Source organism: Pseudonaja textilis, chromosome 2, assembly GCF_049901715.1.
Source record: "Pseudonaja textilis isolate UNSWEBS1 chromosome 2, rPseTex1.2, whole genome shotgun sequence".
Lineage (NCBI taxonomy): Eukaryota > Metazoa > Chordata > Lepidosauria > Squamata > Elapidae > Pseudonaja > Pseudonaja textilis.
Window position 1 is genome coordinate 60,667,632 of NC_141991.1, and position 19,579 is coordinate 60,687,210.

General features: G+C 35.5%; 1 protein-coding gene across 7 annotated transcripts in view; it reads right to left on the bottom strand.

Annotated features, from left to right (window-relative positions):
- DOCK3 (dedicator of cytokinesis 3) overlaps positions 1-19,579 on the bottom strand; it is a 177,279-nt gene that overhangs the window by 69,644 nt on the left and 88,056 nt on the right. For all 7 annotated transcript variants that reach the window (XM_087924051.1, XM_087924049.1, XM_087924050.1 and 4 more), the window contains 7 exons: positions 14,986-15,132; positions 13,644-13,742; positions 11,167-11,261; positions 9,784-9,859; positions 8,450-8,550; positions 8,209-8,267; positions 7,658-7,806 (listed from right to left, as the gene is read on the bottom strand). In XM_087924051.1, the coding sequence (XP_087780177.1) occupies positions 7,658-7,806; positions 8,209-8,267; positions 8,450-8,550; positions 9,784-9,859; positions 11,167-11,261; positions 13,644-13,742; positions 14,986-15,132 (726 nt within the window). The remainder of the gene's footprint in view (positions 1-7,657; positions 7,807-8,208; positions 8,268-8,449; positions 8,551-9,783; positions 9,860-11,166; positions 11,262-13,643; positions 13,743-14,985; positions 15,133-19,579) is intronic.

Here is a 19,579-nt window from a genome sequence, read left to right on the forward strand (position 1 = left end):
TATATGTGTGTGTGTGTGTGTGTGTGTGTGTGTGTGTGTGTGTGTTTGTAGATTTTCACGGGTACAGGTATGTAGGTCTAGGTGTGTTCGGGTCTTTTCCCGTGTAAGATTATTTCCCGTGTAATCTTACACGGGAAAAGACCCGAACATGTATGTATATATATACATGTATGTGTGTGTGTGTGTGTGTGTGTGTGTGTATATATATATATATATATATATATATATATATATATATACATATACATACACATACATATACATGTATATGTATATGTACATGTATATATATATTTGTTTTCTTAAGTTTTTGCGGGTACTTACATGTATGGTATTCAGCTTTGTTCGGGTATTTTCCCACATCATTATAGTTGTGCTTTTAAAGTTGTAGCAACATTTTGGCAGAATCTCATCTGCAGGCTTCTGTATAGTATACAGAAGCCTGATGATGGCAGATGAGATTCTGCCGAAACGTTGCTACAACTTTAAAAGCACAACTATAATGACATGGGAAAATACCCGAACAAAGTTGAATACCATACATACATACATATATATATTTGTCTGTTTTAAATTTATGTCAAATAAACGTTTTTTCTAATCAAAAAAAGAAAAAAAATCCTGGTTCAACACATTCTTTGATGGAGAAGATCTAACCAAAATCAGACTTCAGCAGCCCCACCTATTACATGTTTGAATGTTGATGCCTTTATTTGGAAACTGGTTTGATCTGAGAATATAATGTCCTTTGTCATTCTTAAATTCCTTCATTAACCCTTTTGCTGATTCTGAGTCTTAATTTTTCTGATTTCAGATCTGCATATTTGGACACTGTATGCTTTATTTCAGATCTGTCATTTTTCATTTTCTACATATGCTATTGTTACTTTGGCTGTCTTCCACTTTGTTTTCTTCTAACTAGAATTGTTTGTAATTGCTTTTAATATCTCCTGCTAAAGAACTCCCTCATTCCTGGAGCTTCTTTTCCCACCAGCATTTCTTATCATGTTATTGTACTTGCCACTGCTTTGAGTTATTAAAATACTATACATTTTTTAAAATCTGGAGTGTATGTTAGACAATGCTGAGTTTTCAATTTCCTTCAAATCAAGAATTCGGAACTCCATCATTACATGGTAACTTTTCCCCAAAAATACTATTGCTTCCACCTCCTCAACAAGGATTTCCAAATGATTAGGATCTAATCAAAGGTATCTGATCTTGTGCCTGTGTCTACTTTTTGAAAGAAAATATTGCCAACAATAACACAACAATAAAAAGCCAGGCATTTTCTGAAAAACTATTAACACAATGATTTCCCCCCTGATATTAATGACAGTTTGGGAAACATCTGCATTTTTCCCTGGTTGGGAGACAAAGAATAGAAAATAGTGCTTTCTTGAATTGTTCCTTAATTTATTTTAACAGAAATGATCTCAGCAGCATTGCCATTCTTTAAATAAAGATGATTATTTTTAATGTTCAGCACAACATGAGCCTCTGTGGCACAGTGGTTAGAGTGCAGTACTGCAAGCTACTTCTACTGTAGCCAGCTGCCTACAATTTGGCAGTTCAAATCCCATCAGGCTCAAGGTTGACTCAGCCTTCCATCCTTTCAAGGTCGGTAAAATGAGGTCCCAAATTGTTGGGGGCAATATGCTGACTCTGTAAACCGCTTTGAGAGGGCAATAAAGCACTATAAAGCGGTATATAAGTCTAAGTGCTATTGCTATCTACACCTCACTTCTTTTTGCTTCTGTTCCTTTTGCATATATTATCTCTTTTGGTTAGTATATTCCAGTGATGGATATCATCCCATTAGGTCTCTGTTACATCTATTAAATTACATTTGACTTTTCTGTACCAGGAATGTAATTGCAAGAACATTATTTCTTATATTAGTGCATTATAGACAATGATGGCCATGACCTCTATAAATCCATCTTTTTTTCTGATTTTCTTTTCTTTTTTTCCAAATGATTTGAGAAGATTGACGTGTTTTATCAGTTTGTATGAAGTACAACCCACATGCCAGTAATTCCACCATATAAATAAAACAGACTATGGCTTCAGAAACTAAATTTCTCCATTCATATGACTAGACATTGACTTCTAAGTTTTTATTCTTTGTATCCTTTCTGATTCTCTTCCATAAACCAGGGTGAAAATACAACCTGATCTTCCAGTTTCTTGAGCTTCTTTCTGAGTTTTTCAAAGTTCTTAGAAATACGGTTATAGCTGCTTTTTGAAATATAATTTGATCCCACATGTATCAGCAAAAAAAGTAATTATTTTAGCAAGTGTTCCATTGCATCCTTGCATTTTGCTGTTGCTAGATAGTATACTTCATGATTCATTGATCTGCATACATTTGCTTTAATTTCTTTTAGAGATGAACTATTAAACTGCCATGAATCTTCTCCTTGTTTGTATAGTGTATAGCTTCATCCTCCCTGTCTTTCAGAAGGACCCACCATCCTGTCTCCTGCTCCGCAACATCTCTTTTTTATTCTTGAATGCTCAAAAGTGTTTCATCAACAAGGCCAGAAAACTAAACTGCAGCAATATCATTTGTCTGATGTTTCTTACCCTCACCCACTGCATTTGCTCTTTGTCTGCTGCTTATGGGGAATACTGTATTACCAGCTTTTGTTCTAGAGCGTCATTTATTTTGACGAGCACATCATCATCCTTTTTCATTGGCTCCAAATTTGCCTTTTGGTGCTCCAATCATTTTGACTTTTTCTTCAAATACTGCTGCAAATACTGCTGCTGTAAATATACACCAGGGTGTTTTTAGGTAGGAATACTATTAACATTTCAGGCCACAGCTGCAGATTTCTGTCCAGTCAGCTTTACATTTGCTTCACAGGGCATACAAGTAGAAAACCTTTTATTTTTTCTTGGCGATTCTTTACTTTTTTCTTGTTCCTTTCTCAGGTATTGTTCTTTTTAGTTTTATTCTGAGGCTCCAAATTTACACTGTTGACTTATATAGAAAAGGGATTGTTAGAGATTTCTATTTTAGCTCCATATATATTTTTCCTGTTCATTTACTTAGTGAACTCATTATCAGGCTGCCATACAGATTCTATTAACTTGGCAAAAGGAAGCATTCACTCCGTTACCCACAATGAAAAACTCTCAGGATATCCCCCCAGCACTGAACAATTCAGAAGATCCCACATCTCAGCACGCAAAGCATCCTGGTTACTATTCTCCTTTCCCTCTGTTGAACTATCCAGGGAAACTCCTGTCAGCTCACTTAGATATCTACTTGCCTGGTATAATATGGGTCACTGATATGCAGAATACCATAGTCTGTGATTGAAATGAATGAGAATCTTATTTTTGGGATGGGACTACATCATAATAAAAAATATTGCTTACAACTCTGTTGTTTTGCTGTGGGGAGCCCTCTTGAATTTTGAGGCAAAAGAAGACTTCAAGCCCTGCAGGTAGAAAAATAAGATGACTCTGATGTGAAGACTGACCAAACTCTTTTGGCATCTGGAAACTAGAACCAGGATATACATAGGAATGCTGTGGTTGAAATGAAAAACTCATCTTCTATCTTGTTGTTCTTAGTTTCTTTACCCTATTCAACACATCACTATCAAAGTATGTGTATTAAAAAAATGTTTTCCATTTTGAAATGTATCCTTTGGGACAGACTTTCCAGTTTGTGCTAAACATAAGCTTCATAGTTAGCACTAGAAAATTCCAAAGAAGCTGAGAAGTAATGTTTCTTTTACCTAGCATCCAGTATTTAGCTCTCTTTTTTAGCTGATGATGAAAGTTTCTGGCTAGAATTTCCTGGGGAAGTCTCAACTATAACTGAAGACAGCACTTTAGAAAAAAAAATCTATATACATTATTAAGGGTTTTCAATTCCTTGAATATTAGTATTCTAGATGATGGTTTCTATGGCAGGAGCAGGTTGTTGCTTGACTTCCAATTAAAAGGAATGAGCCATTTGAAATAGTTATTCTGAATATATTTTTCTTCTTTTGAAAAAAAAATAGGTGTCCAATAATGCATTATCAAGAAAAAGCATAACAGTTCAGAAGCAAAAATGGAAGCAGATTCTAATGCGCTACCCATCCCTTTAGCACATAGTGGATTCCAGTTTTTTGGCAGGCAATGCCACAGAAACAGGAATATAATTCATATTAATAATATGAAATGAGAGCAAGGAAGAAAATCCTGGAGTTAGGAAGATGAGAGATATTTGAAGACACAGGGACCAAAAACTAAGCAAAACTGAGAAAGTTGCTTATAGTACAAGTGAAAGTCAATCAGACTATGAAAACAAATTACATAAAAATAGTATAATTGCAGATTGAGTGTCACATCTGAAAGTTAGAATATTTGCCAATAGCAATGTATGAAATATTTCTGAACCAATTTGTAAAATTGCTTGGTCTGTGTCTGAACTATATGTTTAGAAATTCTTGGTCTGTATATAGAAGGAAACACATAGATTGAACTGCAATTGTTCCTGACAAAAGCTTATGTGGGAATATAAGAACAGTTAAAAAATAAGGACATTATGCAGCAGCAGTTGAGAGAAAGTAGGAAAGGAAAGGAAAGGAAAGGAAAGGAAAGGAAAGGAAAGGAAAGGAAAGGAAAGGAAAGGAAAGGAAAGGAAAGGAAAGGAAAGGAAAGGAAAGGAAAGGAAAGGAAACTACTAGAAAGACTGGAGAACAAGCGGGCTAGTGGGCTATGCTATGTTGCAAAGCTGTCCTTATTACAACAAGGAAGCCTTGCAATTAAGGAACAAGTTCATAGGCCAGTATATTAATGGAAGCTACAGAGAGAGAGAAAAAGTGCATGGAAGATTATGCATAGGCTGTCTGATGGGATATGTTGATCTGGGAGTTTGGTGCAGCTAAGGGAAGGCAGTGAAGAATAATGCTGTGGTGATTCAGAGAAAGCAGAGAAGAATGGGATGGGCAGCCTGGTGGAATATATCCTAAGATATTTGTGGGAGCTGAGAGAATGCACAGTAGGAAAGAAGCTAAAAAGACTATAGAGTGGGTTGGCCAATATGATATGCTGCATGGGAAGTTGCTGAAAGGGAGTCAAACGAAGGGTGTCATGAAGCAGCCTTGCCATTCATCCCAAAAGATCAGTGTAACATTCTCCAAAATCCTTCTGAATTTTATTTCATCTAAAATGTGTTTGGTGTTGTTTCTACAAAAACAAAGCCAATTCAGGATTATTCAGCAAAAACCTTTGAAATATAATAATTTGGATTAATTCTGGATTAAAACAAAACAAATTTCTGCTTTGTGCATATCCCTACTTTAAAATCTGAGACTGAAAAAGCAGATTTGTGAGCCTACAATTCTGGTTTTCACTAGATGTGCAGTTTTAAGACCTCCTATAAAACGAGTTGATATCTAAGTCACAGTCATTATTATACTAAGGAAGAGCAACAGGGAGAAAGTTGAACTCCTTAATTCCAATTTTGCATCTGTAGCTTTGCAAAAGAAAAGAGGACTGGTCCAAACTGTCAAAAGCTGCATTGGACGTGGGGACAAAAAAAGAAAGATCATACTAAGGGATAAAAAGAGAAAGATCATACTAAAGAATTGGTTTTTAAAAAAGTAATTTTGAATGAATTTAACGGTCCGGAACTGGGTGGATTATATCCCAGGGTGTTGCAGAAATTAGCATATGTAATTTCAGAACACTGATTGTAATCTTTGAAAACTGTTGAAGGATTAAAACAAAGTTTGTTCTAGAAGAAATGCCAGAAGGTTGTAGAAGAGCAAATGTTGTTCCCATTTTCTTAAAAAGAAGGAAAACATTGATTCAGGAAACTACAGGTCGGTTAAATTGACATCAACAAATGAGAAATTCTAGAAAAGATAATTAAACAGTGGCTTTGTAGGCAACCTGAGAGGAACAAAATGATTACTAGAAGCCAGCATGGTTTTGTCAAAACTAGGTCATACCAAACAAATCTTACTGCATTGTTTCATGAATTTAGTAGACCACAGAAATGCTAGTGTACTTAGTTTCCAGAATGGTATTTGATAATGTTGATCATACCCTTTTCCTTGATAAAATGGAATAATGTGGGATGGATAATTCCACTAGCAGGATTTGTAGCTGACTGAAGAACCAAGCTCAGCATGTGATCCTTGAATGCTTTTATGCCAACATGGAGAGGTAAGTATCCTATGGAAGATTTTGACTACTTAGATAACTTACAAAAAAATTGCAGATGATGTAAAGGTGAGGATTGCTAACACATTAGAAAACAGACTCAATGTTCCAAAGGATTTTGGTAGTTTTGATTATTGGGCCATATTCAACAAAACACAGTTAAATGTTGAGAAATATGAATTCTACACATGGGTAGGAAAATCAGAAACAAGATAGGCAACAATGGCTTAGTAATAATACTTAGGAGATGGATCAGGTAAGTCTAGTATTTGAGCCAGTAGTGTGATGCTGCTACCAAAACAGCTAATTCACTCTTGGGCAACATTAACAGAAATATAGAGTCAATATCATGAGAAGTGATAATTCTGCATCTGCCAGACTTTACTTGGGATATAGAATGCTGATTTCCTTAATACAAAGATGATGAGGACCCAGAAAGAGCACACAGAGTGACAAAGATGACAAGGGGCTTGGAAACTAAACCCAATGAAGAAGGCTTAAATGAACAGGTTGTGTTTAGCTTTAAGAAAAGACTGATATAATGGTCTTCAAATACTTAAAGGGTCATCCTAGGGAAGCTAAGAGCCATGGCTCCTGAAGGTGGGACAAGAAGTAATGGATGGATGCTTCACAGAGGAGATCCAAACTCTAAATTAATGTATTTTTCACTTAAGAGTTATTTAGCAGTAGTAATAGCTATTTAGCTTTTTGGAGTTGTGGGTACTCTATCATGAGGTTTTCAAGTAAGGCTTGGAGTTGTGTTATATAGTATGAGGATTCCTGCTCTGTGTATAGGATTGGATCTCTTCAGTCCTATGATTCTAAGAAGGTTCTCTCCTATAATTATCCTACATAAATCAAAGTCTCCATGAATAACTTTAGTGCAATTGTTTTCGGTAATGCAGAAATGTTTGTGTGATATAAAGAAGAATGGTTTCTCTTCCATTTTTTCCAGAGACAGAATACATTCTAAATTTAAATCCATTATTTAGTTTTAACCAAAATAAAAATTAAAGAGATGGGAATCTTTTTCCTTTTTAAGATTAGACGTTGACAGGAGAAAGAGTACAACTCACAGTCTGGATTTATTGTACAGTTCAACCAAAATTCAAAACAGCTTGTGAGTGGGAACAGTAAAATAGAGAATGGGATTGGAAAGTCTCACTCAAATGGGAAAAAAGTTTTGCAAACTGGCTGTATATTCTACACGTAGTTTTTGACTTACAATCTTTTATTCAAAGTTACATTGGTGGTGAAAAAAAGTGACTTACTTCCAGTCCCTCGCACTTATTACCATCATAGCATCCCCATGGTCAAAATATCGGTATTTGGCAACCAGCATTTATCTACAATGTTTGCAGTATCCCAAGGTCATTGAAATATGCTTAATACTTTGGGAGCAAAATGCTTATTATTTCTACTCTGTAAATGAACATTTAAGTAAGAAATAAACATTATAAGAACTGAAGAGACTTTTTACCTGTTTGAAGTTGCCATTTTTTCGCTGTTCCCAGTCCATCATGTCATGAAAAATGGGAATCATAATGTTGCGGACCTCTAGCTGTGGCACAAGTGTGACACCCAGAAAAGGACCGATCATTCCAGGAATAAAGTGAATTTTATGTTCCCCTGAACAACAACAACAACACAAAACCAAGCAAATATTTAACACCATTTCCTCTGCATCCCATCTCCCGCTGTTTTTTGTTTAACTTGCCTGCTAATTGAAAATATTCTACAACTGAAGATAAGGAATGAAGCTAGATGCTTACCATAAAGAATTAATCCAAAAAGGAATAGAATAGGTTATGCCTGGAAATGTGTATGTGTACAGGTAATCTAGTGATAGTGTACAGTTCCAAAGGACAAATGAGTCTCCTGTTTTATAAAATTATTTCTAGTAAAGTTGTACCAATGTGCATTATAATCCAGTTCCTATGGTACTCTGCTCCTTTAACAGTGGATGAAGGATTGCCAGCACTGTGTTATTATTAGATTAAATATAAATCTTAAACTCAAAGATTAACTTACCCAGATTCTGCCACATGCTAAAAAGCTCATATGCCATCATCACACGCATATCACCATATCTGGAAATTAAACACAGATCCAAAAGGAAAAAAATGAGATATTGGGATTTTTAAAATAAAACAAGATTTGGCAGCATTACTGTTAGATACATCTTATAAAAACAGAGCCAGAGGAAAAAAAACCACTGCTTTACTTTCAAAACAAACATCTGAGAATGAAAATTAAGTTAATATAATCTTACTTGTCCAGAATCTTTTTCTGCTTAGCTGGAGTAAATGTTTCTAGCTGCAGGCTGGGTTGGTTGATAAATAAAACTGACAAGCTGAAATAAGAGTTCCAGGCCTAGAAAATAGAAAAAAAAAGAAGCAACTAACTGAAAACTCATATACAACTTACTTTTTTAAGTATATCTTGAATAAATGTCAACTGATTGTTCTGAAAAGCACCAGATGTAATGACAATGTATTTATTATAATAATATATTTATATTCTGCATATCTTCTCAGAAAACACCTAAGCCAAATGATTATAACAAATAAATACAATCATTACATAATAATAGTAGTTTCATGATCCGTTCTGTATATAAGTGATGTACATATGATATGGGCACTTCTTTCAAACACATCAATAAACAATGCATAGCAGATCTACTTCATAATATAATTCTATAACTGAATTTCTAAATTCAGTAAATTATACAATTATTATAATAAAAATTCTATAAATTCACACACAAGGCAAAGACTAGCTATCTCAGGTGAGGAATCCCACATGTATCACTCCACAGAGACTATAATGTCAAGAATTTTTGAATTTTTACAAACAAAATTTCTTAACTAAAAAAACCTTGTAATTCTTTACATCATTACTTGGGAGTTTGTTCACCAAACTCACCGGGATTTACCTCTGATTCCTCCCCCGCTTCCTTTCAATTGTGTCCCATTCTCTGAGACTGCCTAGATAATTTTCTTGGCAAGGTTTTTCAGCAGTGGTCTTGCCATTGCCTCTTTTCTTGGGCTGAGAGAAAGTCAGCCAGTTGGCCTCGTGCCCAAGGCAGGACTACAACATAGCTTCTTGGTTTTTAGCCTGGTGCCTTAACCACTGCACCGAAATGTCTCTCTGAATAGACACACATAATCAGCTGCTTGTGCCACTTAGTACCACAAATTCTGGCACTTCTGGTAGCCATTGTTAAGTGACTTGTGGGTAATTAAAATGAGACCATTACATGATCACAATTTGCAATCTCCTGCTGGCTTTTCCACTGATTTTGCTTGTAGGAAGCTGGCAAAGAAGGTGGCAAATGTGGATAGTGTGAGCAAAGAGATACCGTGATGGCTGTAAATATAAGGGCTAATTATATGTATGCTCATTCAGTGCTGTCATACATTTGAATAGTCACTGAATGAGTGGTCTTTAAATGAAAACCATCTGCATTCTTTTATTTTTTTTCTATTTTAATGATCTGAACACCCTTGGAGGACTTTGGTGCAAATGCTTTATTAGTTATCATTTAATAGCAAAACAAATACAGTGTTGACAATTTAATAGTATAAAGTTTTTTAAAAATACCTTAAAATCAAAATCTGTTTCTGTGAAATTTTTATGTAGTGCTGCAGACAAATACTGCACTGTTGTAACGATCACACTATAATAACAAAAAGAACAACATTATGGTAGTGTTTATAGAATATGCAGAATATTTAAATTTAGTGAAAATCACATTCTTTTATATTTATTGATAAAATAGTGGTTAATATATAATTTAAAAAGTTACCAATCCATTGGATCATGAACATGAAGGCACCCACAGACATTCTTATTTCTTAATAATTTGCCGTATGGTAAGCTAATCCTTAAATAGATTCCAATTCTAATACATTATTGAAAAATCTATCCAATTAAAATTATTCCATGTTTTAGACAGCCTAACAACACACACTAAATTTCTAAATAATAGCTTCTCCCACATCTATTGGTTTGTTTGTAGTTACTATTAAGTATTGAATTATAATGGATTGATATTCTGGGCTTTTGTTGCTGTTGTTCAAGGTATTTATTTTCATTTTATAAAATGGCTGTAATAGTCGTAATAACAAAATATTGCCACATAGGTAATTGTCTCAAACAGCCGAGATATGGAGAGTGTTGGTTAGCAAGACGGAAAATGCATCTACAACACTCTAAGTCTCTGTCTTGACAGGCAATTCTTCCCATTCTGGTAGCTATAGGCATGAGATTTTTAAGAGAAACCAAATTATAATTCCACTTTCCTGTTCCAGCCAACCTACTAATTGCAAGTCAAAGGTTTAGTATGGCTATATCCTCAATGCAGCCATCCTATAGACTGATATTATTAAACAGTGATTATAAGTCATTTACAACCATTTTAGCAGATAGATTGAAAATAATTCTACAAAAATTTATTCACGGACACCAATGTGGATTTTTTTTCCCCTAAAAGATAATTAAAAGATGCCAGAATGGTATTGGACATTATAGGAGAATTCCAATATATTACCATATATTAATTATATATGTTTAGTTATCCTTTCTCTTCTTTAAGGTGCTTCTTCGAGTGGCAGCCATAAAGGTATTTTTGACACAACATAAATTTATATCTATTCCATACTGTCAACATAACATATCTAATAAAATGATTTTTGAAATCTACTTTAGCCTTAACTTTTGGGTTTGCTTTCCTTTTCATTCTTTACTTCTTCCTTTCTTCTATTTCAATTATTAGTTTTTATTTCTTTAATTTTTTTAATAAGGTTATCAAAAAAAATCAGTTCTCAGTATGTTTCAATGAAGAATAAAAATTGAGCATATCTAAAATGATCTATATCCTTTAAAAATTAGTAAGCTGAAATATTTTTAAAAAATCTTAATTTGTATAAAAATTGTATATGATTTTAGTAAAATTCAACTGTTTTAAAATGAATCAGCACTCACTTGCTGGTGAGTAATCTCATCACCATCCAGTCTCGAGGAAAGACACTCATCTTCATCAGATTTCGAAACACACAGAAAATCTTTAGAAGAAATTCCTAGTAAAAACCAAGAAAACAATGTTAAAACATTACTAGCTATGTGATTTGAAGCAAATATGCCTCTTAAACAGCGGAAAGAAAAGCTGTAAGTTGCATAATGGGATAAAAAATCGCTTACACATTTATCTCCAATAGCCCAAAGAAGAAGGCAAACTATTTCTGAAAGCTCTAGGAACTTGTCCAAAATTGACTCAAAGGCAGAAATAAGAAATAAAAGAAGAATGTTGGAGATTATCAGAATCGTCTTCAGGTCATAGCTGCTGCACACTAGTCAAGAGAAAGTATTCTATAAACTGCCCCTTGGAATCCACTATCTCCAAATTGCTAACCATTTTTTTCAAAGGGAACCATAACGTTTTTTAAAAATGAAACCCAAGCTGACTTATGATCAGTCATCCTAATAACAATGGGCATATGTGCTGTATCTGGATTAGGTTATAATTTGTTTCTTTACAACCGTCTATTATTGACTAGGAGTACATTCAGATCTCCTCAAACTCACTGGTATCATAAAATTCAATGTCATCGGCATATTAATAATATCAAACTCCAATTTTCTGAATCCTTATAATAGTGTATAGGAGAGTAACATGAAACTTTGACCACAGCTTCTTGCCAATTAGTATTTAAACATGTACATAACTTAAGAGCCAATTGGTGGAAATTCTAAATAGCATAAGCTCTACTTTTTACCATCTTCCCGTGTGTATTCTTTTTCCTCTTAAAAGGTTCTATATCCACCTTTATATTACTATTCATATGGGAAATCTGTCAAGACTAAAACATTCAAGGACAATTCCTTTAAGTTACTTAGTGAAACATTAAACTGATGTTTTTTTTAAAAATATTGGTATATCGCTTCATATTTAATAAATATGTTAAAGTATTAAAATATTTAATACATATTTTATTTTAAAATACTTAAAATCATTCTTTGGGCATTTACCTTTCTTTTTTAATTTTTATTTATACATTTTCTTCTTTAATAAACATAAGTGCTTAATAAACAGTGAGTCAATTTGCTTATACAAAGTGATATTAATAACGATGATGGTAATGGTAATCATAGTAATCATAATATATTGTTTACTTATATTCAGTACTAATCTTTCATCATTTACTTTTACATAATAATTGTCTTCTATCTTCTAATTTCTACCTCTAATATCTAACCACTGATAAAACAAATCCCATGTTAAAAATTTTCTGTTTCTGGATTTATCTTTCTATGGGGAGTTCACCGAGAGTGGAATTACAATTAACAGAACAAAAACACCAAACGAACAAAAATATGAAGCATCTCTGAAATATTTTCGAAACAAAAGCAGCGTAAGCATGAACATTTTATTAAATAGATTTAGCTTAAATACAGTAAGTATAATTAGATTCAACTCTATTAAATGATTCAATTATTTAAAAAAAATTATGCATGTCAGATCAGGGTTCGCCAACCTTTTGGACCTCAGGGACTACCTAACTCATAATTTTAAATCCCAGGGTCCACTAACTGATTCTGTGGGTGTGGCCTAATTTATGGGTGTGGCTTGGTGGTCATGTGACTGGCTGGGCATGGTTTGTATGTAAATATTATAAATATTTATATAAATATTCGATTTTTTCTAAAAAAAAGAGCAACCTTTACCCAAAATCAGGCAAAGCAGGCAGGCAGATTGAGTTGCTCAAAGAATCAGATTCATTCAGTGATCTATCTATCTGCCATCAGCTAACTCAGTCTGTTACATAAAATTTGCTTGCCATGAGTCTGCACTGAATAATAGAACTTCAGTCCTAAGGGAGGTTCGGCTGTTCTTAAAAGCAGAGACAAAGATCTAAAGACTAGCTAGAAAGCAAGAAATCCAACCATTTCCTGCTTCCTAGCTAATCTAAATCTCCTGGCACAGCAGAACAGCTGATGATTGGAAAAATAGCAATTTAGCAGACAAGTTTGCTAGATAAGGAGTGAGTAGGCAGGGAGGGTTCCCATGGGCCATGTGGGTAGGGCAGCCTTGTGTTTCTGCACAGCCTGGATTAATTGCTTTGGGAAGTGCTCTGGGAGTGAGATTTCTCTACAGCCCACCAACATTTTCTCACGGCCCACCGATGAGCGACCGCTGTGTCAGATGACATAGGAACATTTAGCTGCTAATTGATTTGCAACCTCAGTATGCATCTGGGTCAGCTGCAATTTAAATATCTATTGAGTGCAATAGCTCAATTCCCAATACAGGATAAAATAAATAATATGGAATGGATTTGAATCTGTGACAAAAGAAGAACCAACATCTATATAACCAGGATCATTCTCAGTATTCCTGAGTTACATCCATCAGCACAAAAACACAAATGGGAAATATAACTAGACTGTGTTTATAATCTTACCTTTAGCTCATCTTTGCTCTGGAAATTTTCCAGAAGATGTTGAAAATGAGTGTCCGACATCTGACGAAGTAGAGATAAAAGACAGGATACATATTCCCCCTGTTAATTTCAAAGAATAATTATTTTAGCGAAATAATCATATTCACAAATCTAAATAAAAAAATTAACTTCAGGGTACAGGAAAAAGGTATAGGGACTGAAAATGGTGTGATATTTATGAAATAAAACACTATAAAAATATCTCCACTCTTCTTCTCATATCTGTACTTTTAAAATAAATTCCTATTATGTAGAAAATGTTTATGTAAAGAGATGTGTAATGGTATGAAGGAATATCTTGGGGAAAGAGGGTAAGAGAAGGAAACAGACAAAAGAGATAAGAATTCCCTTTCTCGGTCAGAGAAAGAAATTTAGAAAGGACCTGCCCTAATGGATTAAAAATGTAAATCGGAAGTTTGTACTTTCAAACTTGCAAGATTTTGTTAATACAGTCTTACAATAAAGTAGATTTAGGTCAAATAGTAAACTGTCTAGTTCACCCATGGAGGCTGACAAATAGTCACCAAATTGAATTAAATCAAATGAAAAATGAAAAGCAGAATAATTAGATGATTAAAGGACGAGATTTTGCTTTTCCTCTTTGCGCACACACACACACACACACACACACACACCCATTCATTCCTATAAATAGGGTTTTGAGTTTTTTTCTATTCATCATAGCATGCAATACAGCATTGTTTTCTACCTTATAAAGAAATTCTCATTTTAGTTAAGGCCAGAATGGAGGGTGCTCAGGTGGCTGGAGAGAGAGGGAGGTAGGAAATCCAGAATGAATTGTCTTTCCAAAGCTAAGTAAGTAAGACAGTTATCATTCTGCAGATAACTTTGGTTGAATTCATATTATATACTAAATGCTATTTTAGATTAACAAAACATAGCAGTGTTCTTATAATATGCTAATGATTCACAAAAAAAATCATGTTATGTCTAAGTCTGATTGAAAGAACATGATGGGTTCACACAATGCACTATCCAACTCCTAATTATATGGTATAAGATTCCAGTCACTTAAGTATTCACTAATTATTTTCAATTATTATAGGAAATGCCTTAGAAATAATTAAAAATATAACCTAATAGGCTAAATAAACTAACACCAGCATGGCTGAATTTCTTAGCTTCACTCTGACAGGTCAGGACAGTTAGTTTTAGTTTTGTAACATAAAAAAATGAATGAACGAACGAATGAATGAAAAATGTAGTAAACTAGAGATGAGAGGATAGGGAAAGGGAGCAGGCTAGATAAGCAAGAAATAGAACTTGATGGTTAGTTACTAACAGTGATTTCAGCTGTGCATTGTGGACAACGCTGCCCTCTTACCGCCTCCTGAGATTGTGATTTACTCATAATAGTTAGAAGAGTTTGTAATAGTACATCCAGGAGGCTCTCCACCATCATTTCTACCTCCTCAATTACATCTGTCTCCTATAGTAAAATTAAAACATAAAGAGTTATCTTATAAAATGTAAATGAAAATTATTGAAGTTGCTTCTGGCTGCCTCTTCATTCATTTATCTATTAGGATTATAGGATAGAATATAAATGGACTATAGGACATTAATTGTTTTTTTCATGGCTTAGGGAAACCACTTAGTTTATTATTATATTACTAGTTCTTAGTTTGCTTTTATCTATTTTTCAACTAATAAAATGCTGCTGGAGGAAATTATAAAAATTGCACTAGGTTTTGCTAGAACCTGCTTTCAAGACTTCCACTAAAGGATGTAAAACACAAGAAAGGAGAATGAGAAAGGGACAAAATGTATTACCCAAATCAAGATATCTAAAAAGGTTAAATTATGGCAACTAGATCAAACTTTCTTAACATAAACAGATAACAGATAATCAGAGTTAGAAGGGACCTTATAGGTCATCTAGTTCAACCCCCTGCCCAAGCAAGAGACCCTACACCATTTCTGACAAATGGCAGTCCAATCTCTTTTTCAAAATCTCAAGTGATGGCGCTCCCACAACTTCTGAGACAACCTGTTCCATTGGTTGACAGTTCTCACTGTCAGAAAGTTTCTCCTTATTTCCAGATTAAATCTCTCCTTGTTCAGTTTCCATCCATTATTCTTTGTCTGGCCTCCAGGTGTTTTAGAAAATAGCTTGACCCCTTCATCTCTGTGGCAGCCCATCAAATATAGGAACACTGCAATCATGTCTCCCCTGGCCCTTCTCTTCAATAGACCAGTGGTTGCCAACCAGTGGACTGGGTACCACTGGTGGTCTGCGAGAAAATTTTGGTGATCTGCAGAAAAATGTCACCCCAAAGCATACCCCAAAGCAATTAATCCAGGCTGCACGGGAACACAAGGCTGCGCCGCCCACATGGCCTGTGGAAACACAAGGCTTGCATTGCAAACAACATGAAGTAGTGAGGGGAGAGGGAAAAGGGAGGAGGGGTGGAACTTGTCCCACTCGCCAAACATGCGTCACCTGGCCACAAGGCTGCTTCTTTCTGCGTCTTTCTTCTGCTTTTGGCTGCATGCAAGGAAAGCAGCAAAAGTCTTTCTTTCTCTCCCCCAAACTCCGCCAGAAATCAGTTTTTGGGACCCTGCAAGGCATCCTCCTCCAAGAGGCTGCGCCAGCACGACAAGTCTCACAAAGACTCATTTCTGGTGGAGTTTGGGGGAATAAAAGAAAGACTTCTGCTGCTTTCCTTGCATGAAGCAAAAATTCTCTCTCTTTCTTCCCCTGAGAACGGAGCTGGAGACGGTATCCTGCAATCCCAAATAAAGAATGATTGATTGGTAGGAAAACGGAGAGGGGAATTTTCCTGCAGATTTTTTGGGGGATTTTCCCAGAGTCTCTGGTCCGCAGGATTTAAAATTATGACTTTGGTGGTCCCTAAGGTCCAAAACATTGGCGACCCCTGCACTAAACTAGCCATGCCCAGTTCCTGTAACCGTTCTTCATATGTTTTAGTCTCCAGTCACTTAATCATCCTGGTTGCTCTTCTCTGTATTTTTTCTAGAGTCTCAACATCTTTTTTATAATGGTGACCAAAATCGGAAGCAGTACTCTAGGTGTACTAAGCCTTTATACAGTAGCATTAGTACCTCATTTGATCTTGATTGTATCCCTCTGTTAATGCAATTTAGAATTGCATTAGCTTTTTTGGCAGCTGCTACACACTGCTGGCTCATATTTAGCTGGTTGTCCACTAAGACTCCAAGATCCCCCTCACAGTTACTGTTATTGAGCCTGGTTTCACCCAGTCTGTATGTGTACTTTTGCCTAAGTGTAGGACTTTACTTTTCTCTACATTGAATTTCATTTTGTTAGATACGGCCCAGTGATCCATCTGGATCTTGAGCCTATCTTCTTGGGTGTTAACTATTCCTGCCAGCTTAGTGTCATCTACAAATTCTATTCCCTCATCTAAGTCGTTAATGAAGATATTGAAGAGTACTGGGCCTAAGACAGAACCTTGTGGCACTCCACTGCTTACTTCCCTCCATGTAGACTTAGACCCATTAAGGACAACTAGTTGGGAATGGTTTGTCAGCCAGTTGCAAGTCCATCTAGTGGTGGTGCTATCTATTCCCCTTTTCTTCTAGCTTACCAAGAAGTAGGTTGTGGTCTACTTTGTCGAATCCCTTGCTGAAGTCTAAGTATATTATGTTCACAGGATTTCACTGGTCTACTAATTAAGTCATTATTCTTGAAGAATGAAATAAGATTGGTTTGACAAGATCTGTTTTTAACAAACCTGTGCTGACTGCTAGTTATTACTTTACTTGTTTCTAGACGTTGGCAGATCTGTTTTTTAATTATCTTTTCCAGTATATTCCCAGGTATTGATATTAGGCTGATTGGTCTAGTTTCCTGGGTCTGTTTTTTTTTTTTTTTTGTTTTTGAAGATGGGAACCACGTCAGCTCTTTTCCAGTCTTCTGGTAGTTCCCCGGTGCTCCAGGATTTTTGAAAGATATGATGCAGTGGTTCTGAGATGACCTCTGCCAGCTCCTTTAAAACTCTGGGATGTAATCCATCAGGCCCTGGTGATTTGTGTTCATCAAGATCAGACAGGTGTTCTCTTACTATTATTTGCTTATTCTAACTTTTATTTCTGGTCTGTCTTGTAGTTATGTTTTTGGTGGGTTGAGCTACAGTTTCTTTTTGTATGAAGACTGATCCAAAGAATGAGTTAAGCCGTTCTGCTTTCTCACTGTTGCCTGTTACTACCTTGCTGTCTTCTCTCGTTAGTGGACCGACTATTTCCTTGATTTTTTTCTTGTTATTTATATGTTGGAAGAAACTTTTTTATTATTTTTGACTTTTGTTGTAAGTCTTTGTTCGTTCTGAGCCTTTGCTATCCTGACTTCGTCTTTGCAGATTCTGGCTATCTGCTGATATTCTGCCTTAGTTGTACGTCCTTCTTTCCATTTTTTGTATTTGTCCTTTTTTCTTTCAATTTGCCAGAGAGATCTTTGTACAGCCATGCTGGTTTCTTATTGGATTTCTTGTTTTTCTTTCTCAGTGGTATTGTGCTGGTCTGGGTTTCTATGATCGTACTTTTCAGAGTTTCCCAAGATTCTTGAGTTGTTTTCCCCTTTAGGATTTTTATCCATGGAATCTTTCCCAAGTTCTCTCTGAGTTTATTAAAATCAGCTCTTTTAAAATCTAAGACTCTGGTGTCATTATTTTCTATTGCTTGTGTTTGTGTTATGTTGAATTCTAGTACGACATGGTCACTCTCACCCAAGGTTCCTGCAGTTTCAACTCCATCACTTCTTCTCTGTTTGAAGAATTAAGTCCAGTATGGCTGTCCCCCTAGTTTCATCCTCTACCTTTTGGACAATAAAGTTGTCAGCTAGGTTAGTTAGGGACTTATTTGATTTTTCACCTGGTGCAGAATTAGTTTTTCAATTGATATCAGGATAATCCATTACTATTGTTGTGTGTTTCCTGCATATGTTTATTAGTTGGCTGGCAAAAAAGGACATCTATTTTTTCTGCTTGATTGGGTGGCCTATGACCAACGGCCATGTCATTCTTTTTTTCTTTTATATTGACCCATATGCATTCTAGGAGGTTTTCATCTTTGGTTTCATGCATTTCTGTAGCAATATAGTGATCCTTTACATACACTGCAATTCCACTTCCTCTTTTATGGGGTCTTTTTTTTTAACAGTTTGTATCCTTCTACCAGTATGTAGAAGGATACCAATCATGGGTTTCATCCCACCAAGTTTCTGTTATTCCAACTATATCATATCTACTTTCATGTATTCGTAGTTTGAGTTCACCCTGTTTGTTCCCCAGACTTTGTGCATTTGTATATTGGCACTTGAGATCTTTATGTCTGACACTGTGTGTTTACTGTCTATATAACCTGTGTTGTGTCTGATTGCCAGGGGTGGGATTCAAATTTTTTTAACTACCAGTTCTGTGGGCGTGGCTTGGTTGGTGGGCGTGTCTTGGTGGTCATGTTATTGGCTGGGCGTGGCCAACTCAATATCACTCACATCGAGGCATGCATTTTCTTGCCTGGCCTCTCGTGACTGTGGGGATGCTGCAACAGTTGTAAGTGTGAAATATGGTCATAAGTCACTTTTTTCAGTGCCATTGTAGCTTTGAATGGTCACTTCACACAAGCAAAGTACCAGCAAAGGAGGGGTAAAAAACTCCAGAGAAGTTCCAGAGATAGGAAGTCTAGTCCTGCTAAGAATGTAATAAGGGTTAACGGAGAGGCAGTTTCTATAAGCAACACCAGAATGTTTCTTCCTGCCTTCCTTACAGGATTAGGCCAGTAATTTCTTCTAACAACTGGTTCTCCAAACTGCTTAGAATGTTAACAACCAGTTCTAGCTAATAGGTGCGAACTGGTAGAATCCCACCCCTGCTGACTGCCCCTACTTTCTAGCC